The sequence below is a fragment of the Wyeomyia smithii genome, chromosome 3, assembly GCF_029784165.1.
Source record: "Wyeomyia smithii strain HCP4-BCI-WySm-NY-G18 chromosome 3, ASM2978416v1, whole genome shotgun sequence".
Lineage (NCBI taxonomy): Eukaryota > Metazoa > Arthropoda > Insecta > Diptera > Culicidae > Wyeomyia > Wyeomyia smithii.
This window is the reverse complement of record NC_073696.1, coordinates 200,538,307-200,553,750: the sequence shown is the minus strand read 5'-3', so window position 1 is coordinate 200,553,750 and position 15,444 is coordinate 200,538,307. Positions and strand designations below refer to the sequence as shown.

Sequence of the window (15,444 nt, the reverse complement as noted above, 5' to 3'; positions counted from 1 at the left end):
CAGTACAATACATCTATAAGAGCACTTCATTGCAAAATATGAAGGGTAAGTTTAATAAATGAGTTTTGATATTCTCCTGCAAAACAAAAAATACTACTTGTACATCAACCGATGATTTTTACACTATTAAGCATATAAATGAGGGAAATTATTAGCAAAATCAAATGAACAAAATTTGATAAAATGAATTCATTTTAGAGGTTAGGGTTTTTAGAGACATTTCGTATTCCCAGAATCCTAACACATGCCAAATTTAGTTCCTTTTGCTTGATTTGTTTTCGAGTTATACAGAAATTTGTGATTCAATTGTATGACACCCCTCGTTTCCATAAGAGAGAGGGGTGTCGAACCACCAATGAAAGATTTCTAGCCCGCAGAAAGCTTTACATGCCAAATTTGGTTCCATTTGCTTTATTAGTTCTCTAGTTATGCAGGAATTTGTGGTTCATTTGTATATTAGCCCTCTCTTCCAGAGAAGAGAGGGGTCTCAAACAATGCTAAGAACTTTCCCCGGCCCCAAAACACCACTACATACAAATTTTCGCGCCGGTTGGTTCATTCTATTCCAAGTTTATATGAAACAGACAGATAGACAGACCCTTAACTTTTGAATTTCATAAAGATTGAACTTGTGGTTCAAAAGTTATGACAAGAAAAATGTTTTGAAGACTACTTAATCTCACTCATGTTTCTCAGAGATGGCTGGACCGATTTTCATAAAATCAGTGCCAAATGGAAGGTCTAGTTGCCGCATAAGACCCTATTGATTTGTTTTGCAATCAGACTATTATTTTGCCTGTTATGTTTAAAAATGTGAAATCCAGCTATGAAAAAAATGTGAAAATCACGAAACTTCATTATCTCAGAAACTACACGACCGATTTGATCAATATTATTATCAGATGAGCGGGCTAGTTAGGGGTTAACTGATGAAATATGATTGGTTTCAAAGTTTGGTTGCCATGTACGTTCCCATTTCATTTGACTATAATTGATTATAAGCAACCGTTATGTATTAAACTGTTAATAAAACAACGAAAGTCTATTATCTCAAAGATTACATGACTTATTTGAACATAATTAGTGTCATACGAACGAGTCATCTCTCAAACTTACAAATAACAAACTTCATAACAATTTGATATGTGGCTCAAAAGTTATGGAAAGAAAAGAAATTCAAAGGCTATTTAAAACTATACCTGCTTTGATTGATATATGTGGTCTCAACATAATTTAAATGTGATTTTGTACTATTTGAACGTTCCAAATTCATTGATTCCTTGCGATGTGTTTAAAGTCTGCAAATGCACGACGAATCGGCCATAGGATATGATCAAAGTCAAAAGACAAATCGATTGAAATGATTGGTTTTATCGAAATGACAACATCCTCGGCTTTTGGCTTCTGTACATCACCTTAATTCTGAATATATTCATATTGGGTGGTGTTCGGTCATTTTCAGCAAATTTCCTGGCATCAATCTGACACCGGAAATACTCATATTGGGAGGTATTTAGTTATTTTGGTTCTTTTCCAGAAACTAAAAGTGGTCGTCTTCAAATTCAAAATGGTGTCCAGGGTCAATGTTAGGTTTCTATGCATCATCTCGATTACGGAAATATCCATGTTGAGTATTATCTGGTCATTTTCGACTGTTTCCTATAAGTTGCCATTTAGCGATTCAAAATGGTGCCTGAGCTTATTGCATCATTCTGGTTCCAGAGATACTCATATTGGATGGTATTTGGTTATTTTAGGCTGTTTTTACAAACCGGAAGTCGCCATCTTAGATTTCAAAATGGTATTCAAGATAATTTCTGGCCACTGAGCGTCATTCTGGTTGAAGAAACACCAATATTGGGTGTAATTCGATCATTTTCCGCTATTTTCCAGGAACCGGAAGTCGCCAACCTAGAATCCAAAATGGGATCTGTGGTCGATTTCAGCTGCTGTGTACCATTCAAGATCCGGAGATACTCATGTTAGACGAAAATCGGCAATTATTGGCTGTTTTCCAGAAACCGGAAGTTGCCATCTTACAATCCAAAATGTTGCCTGAGGTCGATTATGGAACTTATTTGTTACCACTACAAACATTCACCTGCCAAATATGGTTCCATTTAGTTGATTAGTTCGCGAGATGTGCAGAAATTTGTGCAGAAACTTGTGCTTTCATAAGAGGAAAGGGCGTCGAACCATTATGGACAGATTTATTGCCCTTTAAAACATCCACATGCCAAATTAGGTTTCATTTGCTTGGTTTGTTCTTGAGTTGTGCAGAAATGTATGTTTCATTTGTATTGGACCCCTTCTTTCCAGAAGAGGGAGGGGTCTCAAACTATCATAGGAACCTTTATCGGGACCAAAAACCCCTACATACAAATTTTCACGTCGATCGGTTCGGTAGTTTTCGAGCCTATATGGATCAAACAGACAGACAGACCGGACTACATTTTTCTATGTATAGATTACAACATCAATATTTTAGAACCTGAAGAGTGAATATACATTTATTGGATTGAAGTGTTCATGTAAATCTATTTTTACAAATAAAAGTTTGAATGAGAAAGGCTGGGTCTGACCGCTAAGTGGATTAATTTAGGTTTTTATTAATTTCAAACATCTGAAAAAGTGATGTACAAGCGAGTACCATCTTCATATTCTTCTCAAATTTAAAGATTTCAGTCTCAGCTATTAAAAAAACTCAACTTTAGCTGTCGCTTCCTGCCGTTTCAAAAGTTATTTGAGTTTTGGTACAGCATGTTTTTACGTATAAATCATGCGTTTTGCGGCAGCTCTCTATGACGACATCACATTTTCACAATCTTGTGAAGCGCACAGTTCATCAGAATTGAAACTATGCAAGATGTATTGAACGGTATGTTGCTTACATCTGACCCCTTTTCTTCCAGTTTAGAAACAAACTTTGGTTCAACTGATACCCGCAAAAAAAGCTGTCGTGAAACTCCTTTACGTTGAAAATGATTTGGAAGACGATGAATAAACGTTTCTGTAATCTATTTGAATTCAATCATTTTTGTTATTTATCATGACTCATGGCCAGTACGTTTAGAATGTGTGTGTGTGTATGTGTATGCGTGTGAAAAAAATGACTAAAACCATTTCAAGCATGACGATAAACCATCCAAACAAATAAACGATCCTAACAACTGATCTATGGACACCAAATCGCTCAGACTTGAACTTGAGTAGCAAAAAGAATTCCACTTTCAAAATTGAGCGATCTAGATCAAACAGTAATCTACAGCAATACATGTTGTAAATGAATATACAAGGAATCATGCCGAAAATTTTTCCTGAAAATGCCAAACCTCCTTGCTTCCAATGTAAGAAGATAGAAATTATATTCCATTGAAATAAAGATTTCTAGATAAAAACATGATGTGCGAAATGTATCGTATCGTATGCAGTTGATGACTTCGCGTAACACTTGAGACCTCTATAACATGAACGTAAAAAGTTGTTGGGCTTTTTTGAAACAAAGTGAATAAAATAAGTATAAACTGATGTAGACCAAACATTGAAGATAGATCACAATTTTTCGAACAACTTTGCCGAAGACACCAACATTCTATGACTTGAATTTGAGGAGTTATGGGGTTTTGTTTTGTGAATAATGAAAATAGTTATATCTCGTTAACGGGCAATTCTGAAATCTTGATGTTTTCGACAACTTTATGTCAATTGATGATATGAACAAGTTTTCTAAAGAAACGAAATCGCTAGCACCATTATTTCAGAAGATAGATGTCAGTACCTTCTGTAGGAAGAAAATTAAAGCTACCTGAATACATTTTTCATGAAGATATTTTTATGCTGAACCACATTGCCGGAGACATGAACACTGTGGAATCAACCATTCTGATTAATTCTGATCTTTTTTTTACTATAAAAAAACTTGCTAAAAAGCAAAGCAAAGCTACATGTAGCTGGTGCTACATTCAGTATCGGAACTCGGAACTCGACCTTCTGTTTATTATACACAGACTTCGCAGCCAACTGTTAAGTGTACAGGACAATTGCGGGGCTAGCGCTACGATCCTACTGATACTAACAGTCTTTCCCGAGCCGGGACTCGAACCTACGACGAATGGCTTGTTAGGCCAGCATCGTACCTCGAGACCAGCTGGGAGAGTAACAATTATATAATTCGTAATAATCAGTAAGTCATTTTGAAAGAAATTTTGATATTTTATTTAACTATTAACGAGACCGAGTTTAGAACACAAGTTAATACAAAAAGTTCGTAATAATATATCAAAATTTGTTATAATCCTGATATTTTTGAATGATCGGGATATGTTGATGTTTCCTCTTCCTTCTATTATTACAACAACGTTAAGTAACAATATTTAAAAACCTAAAATCATTTTATTTATAAATCTGATATAAATAATACCTAAATCTTTTCGCAGTGGAAATTTCCGAAATAACATTGATAATAGAAATTTTTTCTTCTCAATCAGTCATCCACATCATACTTGTTCGAACGACAGCAAGGCGTCATTTACTTCTCTCATTCGTTACAACATAATGCATTCAGTTTACTTAACCCAAGAGTCATGATGAGTCGTAATCGTTGCCATTGTGTCAAACGCGGCGGCCCTATCTACAGATTGCAGCAACGTCGCCATCACCGCCGCCGCCACCGCCGGTCAATTGGTCAACGCGTTCAACTAACTGAGATCCGCTCTCGGTTCGCTCGGCAATTAGTGAGCGCGACTACATTTGATGAGTGACTGCATTCCAACGCATCGCATCGCGTCTTCGTCGCAGTTAGTTAAACTTACAATAGGGTTGAGTTAAAAGAAAAAAAGGGCAACGGATACCAGCACAATCTATCACGTTCCGGTCGAACCTCTACACCGAAGAACGCTTCACAGCGACCGCAGCAGGTTTCCCGATGAAGACACAAAACTGCAGTCAATGTTGCTGTTTGCGACAGACGATTTTGCACAGCGATAATTATCTTATTTTTCATACGATAGATTCTACCGGGAGTATCGCGGATATAGGCAGAACAAGTGGAGGAGGAGAGACGAGAGGTAAAGGGGTTGCCTTATAAGGATATCCAATGTCGTCTACAGGAATTCAAACAATGATGGCTTCATGTTGGTGTGCTAATGGACGTTGGAAAGTGGTTTACAGGAAAAGCTCCTGTTAAACCGTTATGGAACTCGTCGCTGTTCCACATATACAGTTAACAGGTTCGTTGACTTATGATAATGGTGTTTCGGTTTCAATTACTTTTTTTTGAAGAAATATGTGAAAAGAAAAGTCTAACTAGTTGTTGTAGCTGCCGTCATCCATCATCAGCACGAACCTTGAATCAAGGCGTTGCGTTGGGGGACTATCCAAGGACAGCGCGTGTAAATAGGTACAACGTGTTAAAGAATGTGAACATTAAACCCGACACGAGCAATTTGGTAGCTAGTCGGCAATTAAACGCGTTTGAAGTCACGACTGAACAATTCGTGAGACGTTAAATTCGCGAAATCGAAATGCACGCCCAAGTTGGGATTTCAATAATAAATTCTATCACTGCCAACGGTGGCGTTAGTGCGGAGGCGTAACACAGCAAATAAATTAGAATGCATCTGTTCACTGAACATTGAACGTTGATTTTTAAAGGAATTATAAGGAATGACAATGGCTCATCGCGCTTCATTAGACAGTGATGGCTAAAAGATGCGGATACGAATGAATGGCTGAGTTGAAATTCAATTATTCTAAATCATTCGACATTCGACGCATTTGTTGTTTATTGAGAATAAACTATTTACAAATTTTGCTTCTTGAAATTTCATTTAGCAGCACGAGGCAATCGTGCAGTTCTTTTGAGAACATGTAAAACTTAAATAATGGTGAACTGAAATAAATGCCCAATAACAATGAAGCTCTAACACAAGTAATTACGATCGTGCTAGCTTATAACCCGAGCCGTAATTAAAACAAGTTCATTATTTTGTACACACACATACACAAAGTACGAGCATACGCCACAGAAGATTGCATGAATAGGCTTCGGGTGACACCGTCATCGTGAACACTGGAGCGTTCTGTGCAGATCGGTCATCGCGTACAGGTTAATTATGAAGCTCAGCACGTAGCGTTGATGTAACTGCACAGATTTATATATTTCTCATTACTGCAATATAGAAAAATAAAACGTTACAGGGTGAAGAATGCCACTCTCGGTTGCATGCACTGCAGACCATAAGTTTCACAACAAACGGGGATTGTTTTATTTGCTACAAAATATTTATTTTGATTAGAACCAGCGCTAGCTGGACGATATTTAGGAAACTCCAAGCACGCGTCGGTTTGCGGTCATGCTTCATGTTCGTCTAGAAAAGTAGGAAATTTCCGTTTCCATTTACCGTTATATCGAGATATCTACTTCTTAGTCATGGAGCTGCCGTCGTGGACATAACTGGTAAAATACAGCAACAGACGCTACTTTTAGCTGCCCCTAACCTAAGTACCGTAAAACGGGGTAACATTGATAATTTTTTTCACTTTTTCGTGAGTATTTATATATTTAACAACTGAAATTACAGGTTTCATATTTTTAAAACCAGTACTGGCATCCTTAGAACTTGAGAAGTTAGTTTTCAAAGCCCTTCGAAAATCCTGAACATTAAAAACAATTATTTTTCGTCGTTGTTTCAATTTTCCTTATTTGGGGTAACTTTGATCAGTTTCAATTTTGAATAGTTTTGAAAGTTTTTGAACTAAAAATGTTAGATAATGCTTTGATAACATGTTTAGAGACGCTTCCCGTTCTCCTTGACTGCTTTTATTGCGGAGGATAGTCCTGTCCTTGCATTTAGCCGCGGTATGTACTGCGAGGCATTTTTATGCCATATGTAATTTTACCTTCCGATGATGAAAAACGTAAACGTTGGTCGCGAAAGTTGCTAGAAGTATTTTGTAAGTCAACAATTGTTGTAAAATTTTTATGTTCAGAAAACGTATGTTGATCTTATATGCAAGGCCTTTTCAACAACGGAAGTATCAACAGGCCAGCTCTAGCCTCTTACGTTCTATGCTTTATCCAAGACAACATCCTGACGTAGGGCAGGATGTTGTCTTGGCTAGAGCATAAAACTGGACTTTCTTAACAAATATAAACTAATTAACATTGAATATAATAAATTTGACTAAAAAATTTTCTGGTTGGTTGAGAAAATTTAATAACGAATTCGGAAAACATGTCATTGAATACGAAATGTTCAAGTTTCGACTAGTATAAAGTGCTTTTTCTGGCACTTACTGAGAGTAAGAAATATAACGATCGAATTAATTTTAAAGGTTGGTCATCAAAACAATAAAAAATTTCAACCAATACAATATTGTTCAGACCTCGAATGACACAAGACTAAGATGTTATGCTTAATTTTAGCAAAAGTAATCACGGAGCAGTTTTATTTCAACTATTCATGAGAAGGGTAAAACTGATCAATGTTACCCCGCTGATCAATGATACTCCGTTTTACGGTATCTACTTAGTATTGATCGAACAATGTAAATTTGCGATTGCCATGTTCGAGAACAGCTTTAGAAAATTAGAAACAGTTATTTTGTTTGAAATTAATGCTTCATAGTTTATTTTGTCATTCCTCTAAAGAAAAATACCAAAAAATAAAACTGAGCTTTTTGGTTTGGTAGGGCCTCTTCTTATTTTATCAATATTGGTTATGTTTCGTCAATTGAACACAGATGAAGAGCTCTCGAAACTGTAGATGTTTCATCTATCATCATCTATCTATTTTCGTTACACTAAATTTAGAGGAAACATACTCAATCAGACTCCATCAGTCACCAGGTTTCTGCACGATCAGTGCTTCCATATTTTTTAGGAAATTCTTTTGTGCTTTCAAGTCGATTATTTCGTGATCATTTTGCCGAAGAAAAATATGGATCGAAATTTTGTCCGTCTTACGAGTGTCTAAATTATTAATAATCGTGCAACAAACAAAGGTGAATAATTTCATATTTTCAAAGAAACCAATGAGCTGAATGAAGTTTTTTTTATTATTTTTCCAGGTTTTCCAGAACAATAAGTTTTGACCAGTATTTTTTTCTTAGCTAAAGTCATTCGTACCTGTAATATACCATTTGTATTTCTCAGACGGTTGATCCGTTTTTTAAATCTATAAATCCAAAAAATGACGAGATGGAGAAAATTTGTCAAGAGATAACCACGTCAAGGGATGACTTCCTCTTTACATAAGCAAGTCTCTTACAAAAACATGGCCTAAGGAGCCTGGCAATAATAAATGCAGGAAGAACGAGGATCAGTGTAGTAAGCGTAAAGAAAAAGTGAAATAACATTATAAGTATGTCATATATTTTCAATGCTAATAATAGAAGCGCGGAATACAGCAGACACCCTGGCGAAAGCACAAAAGATTAATGTTGCTGGTCGCAATGAGTGGTCAATATAGAATAAAACGCGTTGTTTATGCTTTTTCACGTGATTTCTAAATTTACGCAAGTTTCCGAATTCACATGGATTCAGAAATTAATGGCGTTTTCATGTGGGTTTCTCACAAACAATATTTTCTTCTTCAAATCAGATTGTCAGTGAAATTTCTATAATCCAATTCCTGAATTTGCATTGTTTTCACTCAACCTTTTTCCAATTTTTATCTCACCTGCGAGGATTTAACTCTGCTCTTACGTTTAAAAAAATGTTTTCAGCATCATTCCGTCTGGCGATTGTCTCTTTATAATTCGGTGTGTACAAGTATCACTTTCCCGGTGCCAATTTTGTACTTTTGAGTGAATTTTTTCGCGTGCAAGGTAGAGATGGTCGGGTTTGATGTTTTTCAAACCCGTACCGGACCCGAACCCGAATTTTTTTTTTCAGTCAAAACCCGAACCCGACCCGAACCCGAAACTTTTTTATTCGTTCAAACCCGAACCCGACCCGAACCCGAAAATTTTATTTCATTGAAACCCGAACCCGACCCGAACCCGAAATTGTGAAACCCGAACCCGACCCGAACCCGAGATTTCATAGATTTTATAATCGGGTTTCGGGTTTTAATACCTAAACCCGACCTGAACCCAACATTTTCAAACCCGAACCCGACCCGAACCCGAGAATATTTTTCACAAAACCCGAACCCGACCCGTACCCGACACTTTTAAAAATTTTCAAACCCGAACCCGACCCGAACCCGTCGGGTTTGAAAACCCGAAACCCGACCATCTCTAGTGCAAGGTCAACACGCCTTTCTGTGACCTATCGTAGCTGCCCGCTACATTGTACGATTTGATACTCGGGTGCAGTTAACAAAACTCTATTGGATTGGCATCACCCGTGGCTGGTTGTGGACGGAACCGGTTACATAAGATAAGGCGACATCCATAAATTGCGTAACGCAGAAAACCCAATTTTTGGACCCCCACCTCCTCATATTTAACGGGTCGTAACGCCAACACCTACTCTTCATTGAAATTACGTAACGCTGTAGAAGAATTTGCTAAATTAAAATGCTTGTTTTTGGAGTCTCCAGAGATTTTTTGTAACGCTTAAGTATACCCCCTCTTCCCTTATGAGCGTTACGTAATTTATGAATGCCGCCTAAGTAGTTTTTTTTAGTATTTTTTCTACCATATTGGAGATGACATTTGGGTTCGGCGTACTTGGCTCGTGCGTCCGCATGGACGCCGAAGTTTGCCTCACGGATTGCCCGATCCCTAGGAAGAATCTCTGGGGCCATGGGTTGTATTTTTTCGGCCCAAAGCTAAATGGTTTAATGCCATGACAGAAATGCGTATTTCGGTGTCAAGCCTGAATCAAGCAAACGAGATTAATGCTCTCGAGCTTTTAACGCGGTAGTAGCGTAAACTGATTGAGACGAAGGCTGAGCGATCGGTTAAGTGGGACAATATCTACTTGGTCACCCAGTTAGGGAATCCCATACACCTCATCTTATTGACTGCGAGTGCATGTGGCACTTCATCGAATGCTTCGTCGATGTTCTTCAAAACCATTTATCCGCGAGTCAAAAAATACCATCAAATTCGTGACTGTAGAACGCTTTCTCACGAAACCATGTTGATGTTTAGATATAATTGCATGAATAGAACGATACGTAGCGTTGTAAACAATTTTTTCGAGCAATCTTCGAAGGCAGCTAATCATTGAGATAGCACGGTAATTGTCGACATTATGAATGTTTCCGTTTTATGTATTGGAGTTATAGACACAACTTTCGACACTGTCGGAAACACACCGCTGGTTAGCGAAAGATTGAACAAAATCGATACAGGTAAGGCAAAGCTAGTAGCAAACTGCTAAACAAAAGCTGTCGGTAGACTATCAGGACCGGGCCCCTCAGAAGCATCTATTGATCATAGCATTCTTTGAGCCTTATCAACAGAACCATTTAATTGCGGTAAATTCACGTTGTAGCAAGCTATGCTATCCAACCATTCGCAACGTTCGTCCGAGTGGGTGGGGTGTTCGAATACACGTTTTTGAAGAATTCAGCGAAAAGTTCAACAGCTGTATCAGTGGAGTCCGCGCCGATGTTCCTGTAGGATACATCCTGTGATATACCGCTTTCACGTTTATCTTTTTGATAAATGACCAGAACGAGTGTGGATCCCGCTTAGCATTCGATTCAATATTGCGTTTAGACGACCGATGTAGAGCTCCTCCAATTTTTCACGCGGCAGTACCGTAAGCTTGGGTGACTGTGATCACATTTTTTTATATAACTCAAATATTTTAAGAATATACTGAAAACAAAATTGTTTGAAATAAGTACTGGCATGCATTGACAACAGTTCTGCTATTTTTAAATATGCTCTAAGATTTTCACGGGATTTCTGCTATAGAGCATCGAACACGGTACTAACCTTCAACTGGGGTGACTTTGATCCCTTTTTTGAATATATCTTAAATATTTAGGGAAAATACTAAATACAACATTGTTTGGTGTTTTAAAAATGAGTACTGACATGTATTTATGAAGGTCTACTACTACTTACTACTATTTTAAAAGTTAAGCAACATCAATCGCCATTCCGGGATGACTTTAAAAAATTAATAGTTTCGAAGAATTTGGAGGGAGATTTTATTGTTTTAACAAATTTGAACGTACAGTCTGAAACAACCTAAATGAGTTTATAAATATGAGAAACCATCAGTGAGCCATTCACATTCCACGTGAACAATCTATGTTTACGATTTCAAAGATTCATACAAAATTTTCAGAATATATATAAACGATTGTCCCCTCTCCACGGGGAAAGGAATCTAAAATCACCAAAAACTAGTCCACGTGGAATACGACTTATCCATGTTGTAGTTCAAAGTTGCATGTTATGTGACGTTTCAGGTTATCGTAATAAAAAAACATGTAATATGCTGTTGATATTGTTGGGGCTCAACATTACCTTCGAGGAAAAAAATGTAAAAATAACAACGAAAACCATTATTTGTTTATCTTAGGAACTAATCTGGGAACGAAATCAAAAAACTTCATGTATTGCAACTTGTTGTTTCGAATCTGCTTGAACCGATTGTTTGTATGCAATAAAAACCTCTCCAAATCCAGTTCATTTTCAATTCATACTTTAGCATGTAAAACACTCTTTAAATAGCAGAAAATGAACGTCTAGTATCAATGTACACATCTAAAAACAAACAATGATGATTACGACAAATTCCAAGCGCTTCGAGCGACAAATTCAAAAAAAGATAGAGTGATAAAAGTCATACAGCTAACCAATGTCTACCTAGTTTAAGGTACCACGTGTACATTCCAGCCCGCGCATTAGAAATCGACGGCGTTATCATCGACTCGTGTTTGGCCGTCGAGGACCTACTGGAGACTGAAATGGGCCGTTTTATGGATTCAGCCTTCAGGCGGAAAAGATACTGGATTGCAAGCTATTACATTCAGTATCGCCCAACAAAAACTTACATCCAATCAGACTTGTTTCGGGTGACTTTCGCCGGGTCTGATCTGCCGAAACATGTACTCGTGGATAAGGTGTCCCTAAATTTATACGACGTGTTGTCGTCTAATGAGTCTGATTCTGATGATTCAATTGGAAACCCTTCTTTTGCTGAGCCTGTTAAACCGCTCTTCTCCTAAACTTCCTAGTAAATGACAAAGGAGATCACCATCTAAAACGATAGATTTTTTTTGCCTCAGAAAATATCCCGATGTCGGCTAGGATGGAATCTGTACCTGTAAGGTAGGTTTTCGGTAGCTCTTGCCACTCCACAACCTATGTCAATACCTATGTCGGCGTTAGGATTCGAACACAAGCCACCAGCGTGACGGGCGGAGACGTTGCCAGTTATGCTAGGCCCCCGCTCATAAATGGTTTTTGTGAGTAATCAGAGGATTTACGAATATTATATTGCCATCTAAACTTTTTACGTACAATTAATAGTGGATCACAAATTGACGTTATTGATACAAATGAATTCACAAGAAATAGTCAAAATTCAGACTAACGAAACTACACATGTACATTTTAACACATTTTCATAGCTATACTCAAAACTTTTGCCCGTCGGTTTGCAAGTGCAGTGCACCAACCTCGCGACTCGTTCGAAAACCATTAAACGAGATTAGTCTCAAATACGCTACAATTGCATCCCGCAGTCGCAGCAAATCCACGGTTCCTTCGTCTTTGCCGCTGCGGAAAACCACTTATGTCACACAATAAAGAATGCCATTAGACAATTACGAATCAATTACTGCTGGCTGCACAGCATATTGCAACGTGTGCATCAGATCTCGGCCAGCTGCTGCATGCAGTGGTATATGCATGTGGCAGCACCGCGGTACCAGCAAAATTTTTTTTTCTCCCTTTCATCATCAATCGCAGCCTCGGAGTTGCTTCAGCCCATCACCGGGAGTGCACACCAGCAACAAAAGTGATCACCATTAACAGATATTAGCCAGTCGTACTACAAGAAACGTCGCACCTCGTGACAGGTTAGCATGGATATTAACCGCGAAATGCAACACGAACGCCTAAACTGAGCTCTGGCGATTCGCAATCCGTGCAAAGCAAAGTTGTTATTCAAATTACCTCTAGTACTCGCATCTAGCTACAATTGAAAAATTCGCCAGTTCCAGAGATGTGAATTTTTACTTCTTTTCGCAATCTGCAAATCTGCGAACAAATACAAAAAACTCGCTGTTGCGGTTGGAATATATAGGTCAAAGTTATTGATTTTCTAGTGGTTGATGCTAGTACGAATCAAATAGTATCCTATAGTATGGAGCAATTTTGATTGATTGCGAAGACAATTATAATGATGATTATGATTACAAGCGAAACCGGAAATCTGTAGTTTGTTATTCGACTCAATGTGAGAGACTTTAAAGATGTTTCGAGCAGCAAAATACCTCACCAATACAAAAACTCGGAAGGCAGCTGACCCGCAGGATAAATTTGCGTATAAAGGTGAAACGAGCAACAAACATTGAAAGTAAAATAAACAGACCATAAATTGAAGCAGCTCGTATACAACATACATACACGTATGCGAGAACTGAACCGGCCACAGCGAACATGCAATCGGCGTGATCGGAAGACGGAATCATAAAACGTAAATAATTTCACCGTGATCTATTTTCTCGCGTTTATGCCGAACGGACGGCGGCGGCGGCACGACTGGCCTCCCGAAGATCGTATATAACTTAATTAGCGGATGATTCCATTTATGCTCCTCTTAATTTTGCTCCTAACAAAGCTTTAGCCAGTAAATGTTCAAACGATGAGATGGATTTTTTATGGAACAAAATTATAACAAACACGCATGTTTTAGAGGAAGTTTAATAATATATAGATCGTAAGTAAAACCGCCACCGAATAAGATGTTTAATTGTTGTTTGAAAGTGAGATTTTGTTCGGCTGAAAAAACCCGGATTTTACAATTCTGTAATTGCCTTCAGGAGCAATACAGTGATTTTTCAACGCTTCGGCACCGCATCAATGCTGAATTTCTTTCCAGTAGGCACCCTTTTACAGTCGGCCTATGAAATCGTTTTTCATTTTTCATTTTTCAAACGCTCCAACAATCCCATGCAGTCCACGAACACAAAGTAGAATTACCGAAATATAGGAAAACCCTGGACCATTGTTTCCGCCCACCACCGAAAGATTGAACCATTCTAAACCTCAACGAAGCGAAGCACGTTTTACACAATAATGGCAGCTACCCGGTGGTCAGTAACACTCAAAACAAATCTAGGCAACATCAAATTGGATGCTCTAGCCCGCCCCGTACACGATTTTTATTTGCCTTCTCATCGAAAGCTTGGCGCCCGCCTTACGCGGGGAAGTAATATATTAAACACTGCAATAGAGGTAATCATTAGTCGAAACATCTGTCGGAACGTTTACTGTTTGTCGTGTGATTTTGGAGAGAAACTAAAACACATGTTGAAGCAGAAGCAATACCGCACACAGACATCCTAGCCTACATACAACAGCGGGGAAGTAAAACGCCGTTCGAAAGGGGAGAAAAATATTTGACTAGCTGCATTCGGTGGCATGTTACCGTTCTCTAATTGTTCAAACGGTTAGTTCTACGCACGGTAACAGGTGCGGAATTTCAAGTGGAGTAGCGGAGCGGTAGATGTTTTCCTGCTTTTATGCCGTACATAGTCATGAGAGGAATCTGTGTTTTTATCTTCTCTTCTATCGGTTCGGACGATTGGAGTGCAAGATGTTCTTGCTTCAACCCATTCAAAGTTGTTCACCCTATATTTATAAAATAGAACCAATTACTCGAAATCACTGATAGTGGAAATAGGTGGAAGAGAATGAAGACATTTTCTTATTTTTTGTTTTTTGTTTTTGATTGAAAGTTGCTCCAAGCTTTACAATCCAATAAATGTGTTAAACTGAATTATTAAACGATTTCCTTTTTCCATCTGTCACCACCGAACAGCTCAAACTCGGTAATGAAAGTAAACAAAAAAAAAAGAAAAACGACGGTTTCGAGTGATTACAATAAGTCTGCACTGTGAAAGCTTTCATTTCATTGCAATTTATTACCGCAATTAGATACAATGGTCAACCAGTGGAACGGCTGCTGCACAGACAGTAACATGTAATGAAGCAAATCGAAGGAAAAAAAAGATACAAATTGAAACGTTAAAGTAACATATTGAATCCAAATTAAATTCAGTGATAGGTAATGCATGTGCAATAGCGAATATAGAAATAATAAAACGATGAGTTTGTAGAAAATATAAATTACATACCTTGATCATCCATTGTTAGAAAATTGGAATGCGTTTCTAAAATAAAGATGAAAAAAAAAACAAAATTAAACACAAGGAAAACCAAACTTACACTATAAAAAAATGTGATTTATGGCGAAAATAATGGTAAAAACTAATTAAGATAATGAACTAAATAAATATC

General features: G+C 37.8%; 1 protein-coding gene across 6 annotated transcripts in view; it reads right to left on the bottom strand.

The window, feature by feature from the left end:
- LOC129730917 (capping protein inhibiting regulator of actin dynamics) overlaps positions 1-15,444 on the bottom strand; it is a 281,403-nt gene that overhangs the window by 143,294 nt on the left and 122,665 nt on the right. For 3 of the 6 annotated variants that reach the window (XM_055690544.1, XM_055690551.1, XM_055690549.1), the window contains exon 2: positions 15,282-15,317. The exons of the other annotated variants lie outside the window; for them this stretch is intronic. In XM_055690544.1, coding sequence (XP_055546519.1) covers positions 15,282-15,317 — 36 coding nt within the window. The remainder of the gene's footprint in view (positions 1-15,281; positions 15,318-15,444) is intronic. 6 annotated transcript variants of the gene reach the window in all.